Source organism: Choloepus didactylus, chromosome 6 (assembly GCF_015220235.1).
Source record: "Choloepus didactylus isolate mChoDid1 chromosome 6, mChoDid1.pri, whole genome shotgun sequence".
Classification (NCBI taxonomy): Eukaryota; Metazoa; Chordata; class Mammalia; order Pilosa; family Megalonychidae; genus Choloepus; species Choloepus didactylus.
The window spans coordinates 99,845,638-99,860,876 of NC_051312.1; the positions used below are offsets into that span (position 1 = coordinate 99,845,638).

A 15,239-nucleotide genomic window follows, 5' to 3' on the forward strand; every position below is an offset into this window, starting at 1 on the left:
TGTAAGTACACTGAGCAAAGCTTAGTGTATATATGGTTGAAAGAGGAAGGCTAGGGGCATGTGTGACACCAGAAGGAAAGACAGAAGATTGGGACTGTATAACTTAGTGAAACCTAGAGTGGACAATGATGGTGATTAAATGTACAAATATAAGAATGTTCTTATATGAAGGAGAACAAATGAATGTCAATATTGCAAGGTGTTATAAATGGGATGCTATATGGAAAAATGTAATCAATGCAAATTAAAGTCTATAGTTAACAGTAACATTGTACTATACCTCTATGAAATGTAACAAAGGCAATATACAAAAGCTAAATGTCAATAAAAGGGAGTTATAAGGAAGAGGTATGGGATTCTTGGTGGTGTTGTTTCTTCTTTTTATTTTATTATTTTTTATTCTTCATTTCTCTTTCCTCTTCTTTCTTTGAAGAAGAAATGGAAATGTCCTCATATAGATTGTGGTGGTTAATGCAAAACCATGTGATAATAACAGGAAATACTGATTGTTTACTTAGGTGGATTGTATTGTGTGTGAATGAAACTGTTTTAAAAATAAACAGAAAGATACAAGTGCTGATGAAAATAGGGAAGGAGGTATGTGCCTATTCATTGTTGTTAGGGAAGTATAATGATGCAGCTCATCTGGATGGCAGTGTGGTAATTCCACATGAGGCTAAATATAGGGCAACCCCTATATTAGGTATATACTTGGAAGAACCGAAAGCAGGGACACAAATGGATATTTGCACACTAGTGTTTATGGCAGCAGTATTCATGATTTGCAATGGATGGAGGTGGCCTAAGGGTACATTGACTGATGAATGGAAGGGCAAACTGTGGTGTTTGCATACAATGAAATATTTAGTGGCTACAAGAAGGAATGCAGTTGTGAGGCACACAACTAGTTGAATGAACCTTGAGGACAGCATATTGAATTAAATAAGCCAGAAATGAAAAGACAAATATTATAAAACCTCACTAGTATGGACTAAATATAAGGTGCAAATTCTGAGAATTGAATTTGAGAGCAGAGATTATCAGGGGAAGGCTTATTGTAAAAGTTCCTAGATTGTAAGCTCTTAGGGAAGTCCCATCTATTCCTGAGTTTTTATGGTTATTTCTAAATTCTGACATGCTGAGCTCTTTGTGTATAATCTGGTCATTCCCTGGAACTTTGGGTATCTGTGTGACACCTGAGACTCAGAGCATCTGTGTGACACCTGAGACTCATAGTTCTGCAGCTATGAAAGTCAGCATTACCCCATAAAGCAACTGTTAAAAAAACTGAAAAGAACTTTTCTTCAATTAGAGATATGAATGAAGCTGATCTGGTGAGGACTAAGGCAAATCAGACTAAAGGGTAAAGGATGATACTGACTGTGTTTTAAAACTTCAACTTCTGTGTAAGACCAGACAAAGAGTTTTTTATTTGTTGCAAAATTTATATTTTCTGAGGCACACTATCTAATATAAGTTGTATGGTCAGTTTATTAGGACACCATAATTATATGGAATCTTGAATAGGGAGTGAGATATTGTTGGTTTGTACGGGTTAGCATGGAGCCCTGTTACATCCCAGAGAAATCTGGGCAGAGAATAAAAAAATATTTGCAAAGTTTCCTTGAAGGCCTTGGGAAAAAAGTGGAAATATTAAACTTCTCCATCTGGGGAACTCCTGATATTCTCACAAGCACTGGGGACTAACAATTTAATAGGCCAAGCACTTGATCTTGGGTCTTGCCCTTATGAATCTTATTCCTGCAAATGAGAAGCTAAGCCTGTTTATAATTATGCCTATTTTCATCCCCAGAGAACCAGTTTTGCTGCTCAGATATGGCCTCTCTCTCTAAGCCAACTCAGCAGATAAACTCACTGCCCTTCCCCCTACATGAGACATGACTTCCCAGGGGTGTTAGTCTCCCTGGAAACATGGGACAGGACTCCCAGGGATGAGCCCAGACCCAGCATCATAGGATTGAGAAAGCCTTCCTGACCAAAAAGGGGAAGAGAAATGAAACAATATAAAGTTTCAGTGGCTGAGAGATTTCAAATGGAGTCGAGAGGTCATTCTGGAGGTTATTCTTATGCATTATATAGATATCCCTTTTTAGTTTTTAGTGTATTTGAATGGCTAGAAGAAAATACCTGAAACTGTTGAACTGTAATCCAGTAGCATTGATTCTTGAAGATGATTGTATAGCTTTTATGGTGTAACTGTGTAATCATGAAAACCTTGTGACAGACTCTCCTTTAATCCAGTATGTGGACAGATTAGTAAGAAAATAACAACAAAAAATAAAGTATGGAGTGGGGATAAGGGGGATGGGATATTTTAGGTGTTTTTTGTTTTAATTTTTAATCTTATTTTTATTTTGGGGGGGTAATGAAAACATTCAAAATTTTTGGTGATGAATGCACAACTATTGATACCATGAACCACTGATTGTACACTTTGGATGATTATCTGATATGTGAATAAATCTCAATAAAATTGCAAAAAAGAAAAGACTAAGCTAAGCTAAAAGATAAGCTCTTGCATCTAGTCTCTACTATAATTAAAAAAAAAAAAAAATTGGCACAATACCTCATTGGCCTCTTTGGAATTTGGGAGCCAAATTTTTCTTAACTGGGTGAGCAATTCCAGCCCATATACTAAGTGTCCTGAAAAGCTGCTTGTTTTGAGTGAGGATCAGAACAAGAGGAGGGACTGCAACAGGTCCAGGCTGCTGTGCAAGGTGCTCTGCCACTTAGGCTATATGATCCAGCAGACCCAGTGGTGCTTGAAGTCTCAGTGACAAATAGAGATGCTTTTTGGAACTTCGGCAGGCCACTATAGGAGAATAACAATAAAGACCCTAAGGATTTTGGAGCAAAGCCCTGAAACCCTCTGCAGATAACTACTTTTTCAGAAACAGCTTTTGACATGCTGCTGGGCCTTAGTAGAGACTGAATGCCTAACCATAAATCACCAAGTTCCCATGAGACCTGAGCTTCCCATCAGTTGTCCCACCAAGCCATAATAAAGTTGGGTATGCACAGTGTGACACCATCTTCAAATGGAAATGGTATATATAAGATTGGGCTCAAATAGAACTTGAAGGCACAAGTTACTTACATGAGGAAATGGCCCAAATGTCATGGTTCCCTTGCCCACCACATTATCTTTCCTTTCCTAGAACACATCTATGGCCTTTTGGAGAATTCTCTATAATCAGTTGGCTCAGGAAGAGAAAACCTGGGCCTCGTTTACTGATGGTTCTGCACAATACATAGGTACCACTCAGGAGTGGACAGCTGCAATTCTATAGTCCCATTCTGGGATATCCCTTAAGGACAGTGGTGAAAGAAAATCCTTCCAGTGGGCAAAACTTTGAGCAGTGCACCTGGTTCATTTTGCATGGAAGGAAAAATGTCCAGAGGAGCATTTGCATATTGATTCATGGTCTGTGGCCAATAGTTTGGCTGGATCATCAGGGGCTTGGAAGAAACATGATTGGAGAATTGCTGAGACCTGGGAGAAAGGTAGGTGGATAGACCATTCTGATCGGGTGAAAAACATGAAGATATTTGTATCCCTTGTGAATACTCACCAGAGGGTGACTTCAGCAGAAGATTTTAATAATCAAGGGTATAAAATAACCCATTCTGTGGATACCAATCAGCTTCTTTCCCCAGTCATGGTGGCAGGAATGGAAGCTATGCATGGGCTCAGCAATATGAACTTCCACTCACCAAGGCCATCCTGGCTATAGATACCACTGGGTGCCCAATCTGCCAGAAGCTGAGAGAAACACTCAGTCCCTGATATGGACCATGCCCCAAGGTGATCAGCTTGCTGACACCTTGGTGATCAACCTGGTGACAGGTTGATATGTTGGACCACTTCCATCATGGAACATCAGTACTTTGTTCTTACTGGAATTCTAGATAAGGTTTTGCATTCCCTGCATGCAATGCTTCTGCCAAAATTATCATCTGCAGATTTATAGAATGCCTTATCCACCATCGTGGTATTCCACATAGCATTGCTTCTGATCAAGGAACTAATTTCACAGCGAATGAAGTGCAGCAATGGACTAATGTTCATGGAATTCACTGGTCTTACCATGTTTCCATCATTCTAAAGCAGGTGGATTGAGAGAACAGACTTTTGAAGACTCAGTTACGGTACCAATTGGGTGGCAATACCTTGAAGAACTAGGGCAGTGTTTTCAAGGAGGCTGTATATGGTCTAAATCAGCATCCAATCTATGCTGCCGCTCTCCCACAGCCAGGATTCATGGGTCCAGGAATCAAGGGATGGAAATGATAGTGGCACCACTCAGTATTACCCCTAGTGATCCACCAGAAAACAACCTTATGCTCTGCTGGTGTACAGGTCTTAATTCCAAAGTTGGATGTTTTTTCACCAGGAGACACCACAATGACTCCACTGAACTGGAAGCTAAGATTGCTCTGTGGGCACTTTGGGCTACTCATACCTCTGAATCAACAGACTAAAAAGGGAGTTAATGAACTGGCTGGGGTGATTGATCCTGATTATCAAGAGGAATTGGATTACTACTAAACAATGGAGGTAAGGAGAGTATGCTTGGAACACAGGAGATCCCTTAGGGTATCTTTTAGCCCTACATGCCCTATGATAAAATCCAATTAAAAACTACAACAGCTTTGTGATCTGCTGTCTGTGGTGGAGCCGATGCCAAGATGCAGATTTTTGTAGAAACCCTGGTGCAAAAGACCATCATGCTTGAGGTTGAACCCTTGGATACAATAGAAAATTTGAAAGCCAAGATCCGGGATAAGGAAGAAATTCCTCCCGATCAGCAGAGACTGATCTTTGCTGGCAAGCAACTGGAAGATGGACGTACTTTGTCTGACTACAACATTCAAAAGGAGTCCATGCTTCATCTTGTGTTGCCACTTCAAGGTGGTGCTAAGAAAAGGAAGAAGTCTTACACTACTCCCAAGAAGAATAAGCATAAGAGAAAGAAGCTTAAGCCAGCTGTCCTGAAATACTTTAAGGTGGATGAGAATGGCAAAATTAGTCACCTTCGTCAAGAGTGCCCTTCAGATGAAGGTGGTGCTGGAATTTTTATAGCCAGCCACTTCGACAGACATTACTGTGGCAGGTGTTGTCTGAATTATTGCTTCAACAAACCAGATTAATAAAAATTATTATGTGTGGATTAACAAAAAACATGAATTAAAAAACAAACAAACAAACAAAATAAAACAATCAAATAAACAAAAAACTTATAACCCAATCCAGGCAGAACTTCTAATGGCCCAAACCCTTCAGGAATGAAGGTTTGGGCCACCCCACCAGGCAAACACTGAGGGGAGTAGAGGTAGAAGGTAATTATAAATATTAGCTATAACTATGTGACCAGTTGCTGCAGAGACAAAGCCTGTAATTGTTAGGAGTATTTCTTCCTGATTTTGTTATGAGTATGTTTGTGAATAATATATATATATATATCTTTGTTTGTATGTATTTTGGCAAATATTTTTGTTTTCTTCCCTCTCATCCCCTTATCACATAATATAAATTATATTAACTTTATGTCACAGTATTTAAGTTATAGGATAGCAAAGATAAGAATGAATACCATCCAAAGACTTGAATCCTCTTTCGAGGAAAGGGTTAGTGAGTTTTCAGTTGTATGCCACACAGCTGGATTATTAGGTGAAAGTATCACTGTTAATTGTCTTTATTTAGAGATTAAGTATGATTTAAGGAGATGTGTCTGGGTTCCAAGTTGACAAAGGGTGGACCATGATGGTTCTGTTCATGTGTTAACTTGGCTAGGTTTAGGTGTCCAGTTGTTTAGTCAACTGGCCTGATTGTTACTGTGAGGGTATCTTGTAGATGGATTTGATCTAAAATCAGTTGATTGCATCTACAGCTGATTGCATTTACAATCGACAAAGGATATCACCATCAGCAATGTGTGGAGTCTCCTGATCCAATCAGCTGGAGACCTTAGAGCCAGAACTGAAGATTTCAGAAGTGAGAAAGAAGAATTTCTGCCTCTTCTTCAGCCACCCAGTTTCACTTGGGGGATACAACTTCACCATCATGAGAGTTTCCAGCTTGCTGCCTGCCCTATGCAATTTGAACTTGCCAATTCCCATGCTCACATGACCCAATTCATATAATAAATTACTTCATATATATTGTGTGTGTGTGTGTGTGTGTGTGTGTGTGTGTGTGTATCCTGCTGGTTCTGTTTCTTTGGAGAATCCTGAATAATAACCTCAGAAAAAATACTGTTTGCATTTGAATCCACGCTCCACCACCTCCTTGGACGAATGACTTAAAGTCTCTGGGTCTTAGTTTCCTCATCTGTAAAATGAGGATAAAAAAGTACTTATCTTAAAATCTTCAGAGACCTAAATGATTTAGTACATAAAATGAACTACTGCCTGGCATATAGTAAATACTCTTCATTACATTATAGTTATTTTTATAATTGTTATTACTGTTATCAGTATCATTTTATCATAATTGTATAAAAAATTTTATTGCATCTTTAAGAAACAACTTGAATGTCACCTCCTCTGTGAAGTCTCTCCTCCCTCTCAGATAGCTCTGTCCTCTCCCAGGTTTACTTTGTACTTTGTAACTTCTATACAACACTTAGAAAAAAGCTATGTGACTATGCACTGTGACAGACACTAGGTATGTATGATACACTATACAAACATGAAATGTGCCCTGCCTAACAAAGCCATTTTGCTCATGTGGAAATATATAATTGGAAAGATTAAAGCTTGTCCAGGATCATGTAGGTCAAAAGGGGTGGAATTAGGGTTCTGATCCAATATTCAAGGTTCTAAAGCCTGCGTTCTTGTACCATACTAGGCTTCCTTCAAGTTTATTGTATTTATTTATACTTTTTGTTTATATAAGTATAAACAATACTAATATGTGGTTAGTTGGATGTTAGGAACAGAATTGATACTCAAGAATTATTTTTTAAGCCTATCAATCACTCAAATAAATAAAGTGAATAAAATATAGTACAAATTATTTTTCACATAAATTCTTCTATATAAGGTCTTTTTTTGTTGATAATGGATTGTAAGGTAAGCAGGAATGTATACAGAATACATACTGGCTTAAGTAAATATTGCATATTATGTAAATGTTTCTATACTTAAAAATCATATTCCCTAGAATCTCTGAAGGGAAAAAATAATTGCAATGGTGATAATTTTTTAAGAGTCAAAGTGAATATCCAAATAAGATTAGGTAGAAAATCAGAGGTGACTGGAACTGGCCATTGCAGATCAGGCTTAAATGTTTCAGATCATCAGAGTGTTATTATCCACCTGCAAATGCTGCTGGTGGCCCCGAAGTTAATTTTTAATGGGAACTATTGTAAAACATCCCTGGCACTGAGTAGTTTATCTTATTCTTGAAAACTTCCATGAAAGGAGATTCATAGCCATCGACACTGTCTCAACTCTTAAAGATATATAAAATTGAGATGTTCAATATTGATTGACAGTCTGGAGAGATCAAGAGGTCATTTACTCTGTCCCACCATATTTTGTTAGAATAACCTATTTTTTTTTTAATAACAAATTGCTTCTATTTGTTTACATGCTGATGTAGGTATCAATTCATTCATCTATTCAACATTCATTGAATTCTATTACATGTCAGATATTTGGCTAGAAGCTAAGAAATATATAAATGAACAAAACAGGCTCTCTCCCTGGAAGGAGTTCACACTCTAGGGAAGGCAAATAGTCACATAAAGAGGTAACTTCAATAACAATGTGAGAAGAGTGTTGACAGTCATTGTATACCTGCTATGAAAAAGCCAAAGTAGTGGTAATTCACTCTGCCTGGGGAAGTCAAAGAAGTCTTTCAGAGACATGACATTACATCTGGGTTTGGGGATGAGAAGGAATTAGTCATGTGGCTAAATCGGGATGGGCTTAGGGAATAGCATGTGCCAAGGTATAAAGGCATTAGAAGGCCTAGGATGTTCGAGGAAAGGAAAGAAGCTTCATAGTGTTGGATCACAGGTTGTTTGTTGGTGGGATTGATGAGACAAGAGGTTGGTTGGGTAGATGAAACCCAGGGTAAGGAGTTTAGATTTCACATCTTTGTCAATGTATATATAGAAGAACCCTGACAACAACAACAACAAAGAGTCCAGGGTTCCTCAATGAGTTACGAAAAATGTTGAATTTGAGAGAAAATAAATTGAATCACATTTTCTATATGTCAGACAATATATAATTTCCATACATAGAAATAGCTTAGATTGGGCAAACCTTTTCACTTTTACACAGTGTGTTTGAGGTACAGCTAGGCTGGAAAATGTGGTCCTTGTAACACCTTCTTGATTGTTCTTTATTCTGTACCATGCTGTGACAAATTTCAACATGAAAGAAATTCTGAGAATTTAACTGCAAAATGCTTTATGCAAACTCCTCCTGTGTGAACATAGATTTTCAGGAAGAACTCTTCCATTCTTACTGTACTAATTACAGAATTTACAGTTATACGTCCTCAAAAGAAATAGGTAGCACTTTTCTATAAAAATTCTAAACATATTTAAATCTATTTTAAAGTCAAAATATTAAGCTAAAATGAGACAGGCAGGAGCAAAGTCAGGTTCCCACTTGTGCTAATGTTTGTACTTTCTTCCTTTTGATTAAAAAAAAAAGGTACATGGAGTCTCTCAAAAAGCTTTCTCTCACAGCTGGATACAAATGGAAAACAAATTGGGAAGAAAGATGAATCAATAAGACCAAGAGAGGGAAAGCAGAAACCCTACCTGAGTTTTCAGAAAAGAGAGCTACTAAACATGAGACCTTTTTTTAAACCACAAAAGTTTCTGCTCTCCAGGTCCTGAGGTGAAAAGAACAAGCAAACAAACAAACAATCACCTTCACAAAACACTGCCTTCATCTTTTGAGAAATCAGGTGTTCAGAAAGATTACTTCAAGGAGACATCAAAAGCTAGGAATTAAAAACAAAAAACAAAAAACTCTGAATATTCAAACAGATAAACCCCAATTCATATAACAGAGTTCACTATTCTAGAATCTATGAAAAGAATGGCTCAGCCCCCTACTAAAAAAATAATCTATTCTTACTTTACATATGGTTTTATGTGTCAAGTCCATATTAAGTCCATATTATATTAACAAAAAAAATTAAAAAGGGAAAAAATCCTCTCCAAGCAAGTATAAAAGGAGCAAAGAAGGGCAAAGGAAAATATAAACAGTAGCTATACGAATTAAAAACCAAGAGTGATTGTGTATCAGCCATTGTAAGATCAAATGTTTGTCAACACGGTAACTTCTAAGCCAGCATTATAAGAAATGATTAAATTATGTACCCTAAACTTTTAAACAACAACAAAAAAACATTTAATAAAGATTCCCATTCAGCAATGATTGAAATGTGAAAGTTTTCTTACTTAAAATATTTAACTCTTAGCTATCTATGAAACTTAGCTATCCAGACTGACTTGCTCCTCAAGGATTCGAGATGGATTGCTGAGTCACAGTTCAGGTCTACAAAAGTGAATTGACTGACTACTATGTGGCAGAGGTAGGGGTATGCAAAAATGAGAGTGAGATACAGTCTTTGCTCTTAGGTAGCTTAGATTGTGGGGAAGATATGCAGAGAAGCAGGTAATTACAGTAATGTTTTAAGTGAGTTGACAGATGTTTGCAAAGTGTCTCTGGGAACTCAGAGGAGGGATTCTTAGGCCAGCCAGAGATTGAAGGTGATTCTGAGAGAAGAGAAGAGAAGAGAAGGGAAGGGAAGGGGAGGGGAGGGGAGGGGAGGGGAGGGGAGGGATGGGAAGGGGAGGAATGGGAAGGAATGGGAAGGAATGGGAAGGGGAATGGGAAGGTCCTTCCAAAGGTTAGGGACTTTTAAAGAGACAAGCTGGATGTTTTGATGAGACTCCCAGTCATTTTATTTACTTGTCAGATTCCAGAAACTGATAACTTTGAAATAATTCTTTACTATTAAATAAAGGCAACAGTAAAGATGTTCTATGATCTTACATTGGAAATTAGCAATGAATTTTACTCTGACCTTGCTCTTTATTTCAGTTTGATTTAGACTAGAGAAAAAGCACTAGATTTTAATTGGGTGTTAAAAACCCAGTGTTCAAGTTATTTAGTAGAACTGTGGCCTTGCGCAAGTCCTTTAACCCTGCGACTCAGTTTCTACATCTATAAAGTGAGGCTAATGGTAAAGATATGATGAGATGCTTTAGGTTCCAATGTGTGCTTATCATAAAATGATGTATTTGGTCTGAGTAATGCAGGATATTTTGGTCTTTTCTCAGTAAGTTACAGAAAAACCAACTCAAACTGGCTTGAATGGTAAGAACATTTGTTGATCCACAAACATTAAGGTCAACTTAATCCAAAAGGTTCAGTCCACTTCCTTGCCAATCTCTTAGCCTGGCCTTCCCCTCTATGGGGATGTTTTATTCTTGGGCAGGTAGCAAGAGGGCTATGGCAGTTCAGTACTTCGCATCCATGAGCAGCAATGTGCAGAAGAAAGCAGGTTGGCATCCAGAATGTTTTCTGGAATATCAAGAACAGCCTTCCCCAGAAATCCCTCAGAAACTCCTCATTGTATTTTATAGACTCCAAATGGGTCACACACCTATTGCAGAACTAAATGCTGTCACGAAGGATGGGATTAACCTTAGACAAGTCAAGCCAACCTCTTGAAACTTGAGAAGGTCATGTTTCCGCTGAGGCACATGGATTTTGTGGCGGAAGCATAAATGCTCAATAACAGATTCTGTGAGGAAGAAAGGAGGGGGAAGGATGCTAGGTAGGCAACCCAAAAGTGTCTCTAAAAGTAATCATGGAGAATGCAATTCTCTTTCTTGAGAACTATGCCAGTGACTAGAAATATAAGCATAATATTAAAATTACATAATCAGCCATCCAGATTCATACAACCCATGCACATAATCAGATTTGTTACAGCAAACTGCATTTACTATAATAGAACTAAGTAGCCATTGTACCAAAGAAAACAATCTAGTGATTTTGAGGCAGAAGAAAGAGCGTGGGCTTTGTTGTTAGACATATATGGATATGAATTCCAGTTCTGTAATGCACTTTGGACAATCTATTTAGCTATTCTAATCCTCTTCACATTAAAGTGGGAATGATATGAGCTACCATATAGAATTGCTATAGGAATAAAATAAAATGACATAATAGGAAAACTCTCTTGCACTAAGGTACTCAATAAATATTAGTTCAGGTTCCACTGGCTGAAAAGTATCCTTAGGTATCAGCTTAATTCAAATAATTATAATCCAAAAATATTTTATAATACATACTTATTATATTCACTATTTCATGTGCTGGGTATACTGAATGGTTAGAACATGGTCCTTATTGTCAAAGGTTTTTAGTTGAATGAGGGACACAGATGTCTCAATAGTCTACTCTCCCATAATGCAGAGTAGGAGTTCTGTACCACGTTAGAAGTAGACAACAGCCAGATCCCACTTATTTGCACTTCTAGAATAGCCCTAATCATTTTCCTCTCAGTGCGGTGAAGTGCCGCATCTCCTCTGTGAGCACACAATATAGGCTGCCATTCCCCTGTTCCTACGGTGCTGATGATTTGTCTGCAACCAGCCTCCTGTGGTTTCTCAAGTAGAATCAAAGACACCTGACAGGGAAGCATCTGCTCTCAGGCTGCACAGCTGCAAGACTCAACCATTTGAATCCCGGGACAGGAAATCAAGTGTGAGAAAAACCTGCTCTCTTGTTTAGAGTCTAGGTGCTTTTAGGAGGCCTGCTGATTAGATTACCACCAGCTTCTGCTGTTCTTCTGTAGTCCCCCATCGTGCCAACTGACCTTCACTGAGCTCTTCTGAGTGGCTGGCATCAAGAAACCAGAGACAGGAATGACTTGGCCCCTACTTTCAGGTAACTTGTAGGCATGTGTGTATGTTCAGTAAAGCATATCTACCAATAACAATAAAGTGAAGTTGAAAACAGTCAGGTGACATTTTCAATTGTATAGCACTGTAAAATTTTATATACTTCATCTCCTCTCTCCTGAGAATGGACATGGATTCACAAATATGTTTGTTGGATAAACTTTGATTAAGCCTCTACTATGTGCTCCCAGGGAATATAAAAATGAATATGCCATACATTCATTTTTTTATTTATTGATTTATTTGTGTAAACCCTTTCAAAAGTGATCTGAAGCATAAATAAATCTCGATCCCTTATTCCTGAGAGGCAAGGTCAATATTTTTCTTCTCAGTTTACAGTGAAGAAGTGAATACTTATTTATCAGACTCTAAATCATCTTTGTTTATTTTGTTACAGGATCTTCTGTTAACTCACTGTTCTCTCCTCTAAAATATTTGCCTTCTAAGAATACTATGAGAGGCCAAACAAAGGGTATCTTCCTTTGGGGAAGATAGGAAGAATTCATGGTAGAAAGATAGATGGTAGAGGAGTACTGACATAATCTTCCAAACTTTATAGCCCACTACTCCCTTACATATGCACTCTTCTCTGCCAACTATAATTCTCATTGTTCTTTGAGCAAACCCTGCTCTTCCCTGACCACAGGCTTTGGCACGTGTTGTCCTGTCCATCTAGAAAAACTTCCTAATCTTAAATTTTTTTTTTAATTTTTTCCACCAGTTATAGTGAAAACACAGCTTCTATACCTGTTAATTGAATTGAAGACCTAACCTAATTATAACTGACATCTAGAACTCTCATTGCACCCTCATTATATACATATTTATACAATTCCTATTTTAACAATAAGGAAATTAAGGCTTCAGAGTGAATTCCTCTAAGGAAAGAAGTTAATCTCAGTATCTTTGCATTCCCCCTGCTCTTTATATCCACCCCATGTTTAACTCAACATATCCCAACATTCAATCAATGCAAGTTGGAATATTTTACAAATTCAGAGATTGTTGTGTTTTGCTCATGCTATATCTGAAATACTTAAAAGAATGGCTGGCACACAATAAATGCTTAGTAAATATTTGTTAAATGAGTTATTAAATTAAAATTTATATACTTAAACTGATTTCTCTAAGAACACATAGCCAGAAAAAGGAGAAGTTGAAGTTTGAAGTAAAGTGCTCTAAGTCTAGATCCCAACATATCATATTGCAGAATCTGGGGCAAGTTGTAGAAAAGACCTGTAAACAATTTTTTTCTCTCCTTAGTTTAGAAAGAAAATCTTTGTTCTTTGTTCAAAACATTGCTCAAATATTTATTCAAAAACTATACTTTTTACATATGTAAATTATATCTCAATAAGGAGGTCTTTTTAAAAGTTATATAAAAACAACTGCAAACCAAATCGTACTCACTTATGCTCACGACAGAATTAGCTGTGTCCAAACACTGTAAATCTCTGAAGAAGGCTATCATAATCATCATTTCCCAACTCTATCACACCAGTCAGCGTACTCTCTAAGAACATGGAATATTTTTAAAAAAACTTTATAAAGATGCAAAGTTAAATGACAAACGAGAGAAAGTCAAAGGTTTCAAACCATACCTGGACTGGACACCAGGGTGATATGTGTAATGTATGGCCTCACCACCTGATAAAGTGTAAAAATGTTGTTAAGAAGATCCCTAAGGTAATCCAATTTGCCTTTAGTACCTAATTACCACTTCTTGGTGGCTTCTGGGCTGGATAATTGAGAAATACGATCCTTATAAGATTCAAACTGTGCATTGTAGGATCCAATTAAGCCAAGAATTTCCCGGTTATTGGCAATGTATTTGCATTTAACTGATGGTAGAGATAATACAGAAAAAAAGAATGGAGTAGATAATTAGACAATTAGAATTAAGAAAATAAGAAATTAAGACAATTAGGTAGCTGAATTATCTGCACTTTTAGAGGAACTGACAGCAAATCCATGTTCAGCTTTTATATCACAATCGAATTCCTGAGGGAAAAGCACAAATTCAAAGTTAAAAGCCAGAAAGAATGAACCAAAAGGGCAAAGGGGAGAAGGGATAAGAGTAACACTTATTATGCACCTGTGTCTGGTTCTGCTTTAATCAGTATATGTACTTTATCTTAATACTTAATCCTCAAAAGAACAACTATGAAGTACATATATCATTATCTCCATTTATCAGAAGAAACTGAAATTTGCAAGGCTTTTGTAATTTGCCTAAGATTTCAAGCAACTAAAAGGTGGCTTATTATTTTAAAACCCTAGGAACTATTTGTGAGAATTGAGGGAATGCACGGGCCACTCTTGGAATAGGTAACACACTTTTAGAATAAGGGAAAAATCCTACCCAGGCAATTATATCCTGAAGAAATTCTCATACAACTCAAAAAGTAGCTTGGAAGCAATTCACAGCCCCTCTTTCTCTGTGCTGTGGCTTACACGGAAGAAGGCATGAAGTCATGAGCACCCCCAGATTACATGCTGCAGCACAGCAAAAATAGGCTGTGGTTACCTAAGATTCTGTAAGCCCTGGAACTCAAGAATGCATATAGAAAGATTAAAGAATTTATTTTAAATAGACTATTTTTAAGTAAATAAAATAAATACTCCATCGTTAGTAATAAATTATAATTGATTCACAACCCAATACTGTGTAGCAACATTGTGTCTGAGAACAGTTGCTTAGGAGACATTAGGAGGCCAGCAAGGATAAAAGCAAACAAACATGGTTTTGCAAAAAGCAAAATATCAGTTGATTTTTCTTTCTTTGATGGAATGGTGGTCTACAAACATGGGGCTGCAACAGATCTTATCTAATTAGATCTTATCTAATTTTTCTTCAGCAAATTTTGAACTGTTTTACACCACATTCTCCTCCAAAGGGTAGTAGGCAATATCCTGGCTGAACCACTGGCAGGTGGGGGATGGATGGCTTCAGGGCAATATTCAAATATTCAAATTTTCAATGGCCTGGTTTAGCAGAAAGGAAGCCTAATGTAGTGAAGAAAGCCTGGAATATGAAATCAAGTGACTTGACTTCAAGTTCTTCCCCTACCACATGTCTGGTTCTCTAACCTTGGGTCACATAATCATTTTATTTTGCTTTCTTCCCTTCATTCAAAAATATGTATAGTGACTATACTATTTACTAGGTACCGTTGTAAGTACTAGGGATATGGTAGTAAACAAGGCAAAGAAAATCCCTGCTCTCACAGAAATTACATTTTAATAGAATAAAGAGACAATAAACCATAA

The 15,239-nt window shown here is 37.3% G+C and overlaps 2 protein-coding genes across 4 annotated transcripts in view; one reads left to right on the plus strand and one right to left on the minus strand.

Annotated features, from left to right (window-relative positions):
• Window positions 1-15,239, minus strand: part of DLG2 (discs large MAGUK scaffold protein 2) — a 2,332,374-nt gene that overhangs the window by 1,281,795 nt on the left and 1,035,340 nt on the right. The window lies entirely within an intron of this gene.
• On the plus strand, window positions 4,696-5,172 carry LOC119538151 (ubiquitin-40S ribosomal protein S27a-like). The gene has a single exon (XM_037840917.1). The coding sequence runs from the start codon at window positions 4,711-4,713 to the stop codon at window positions 5,170-5,172; it is 462 nt and encodes a 153-aa protein (XP_037696845.1). The 5' UTR covers window positions 4,696-4,710.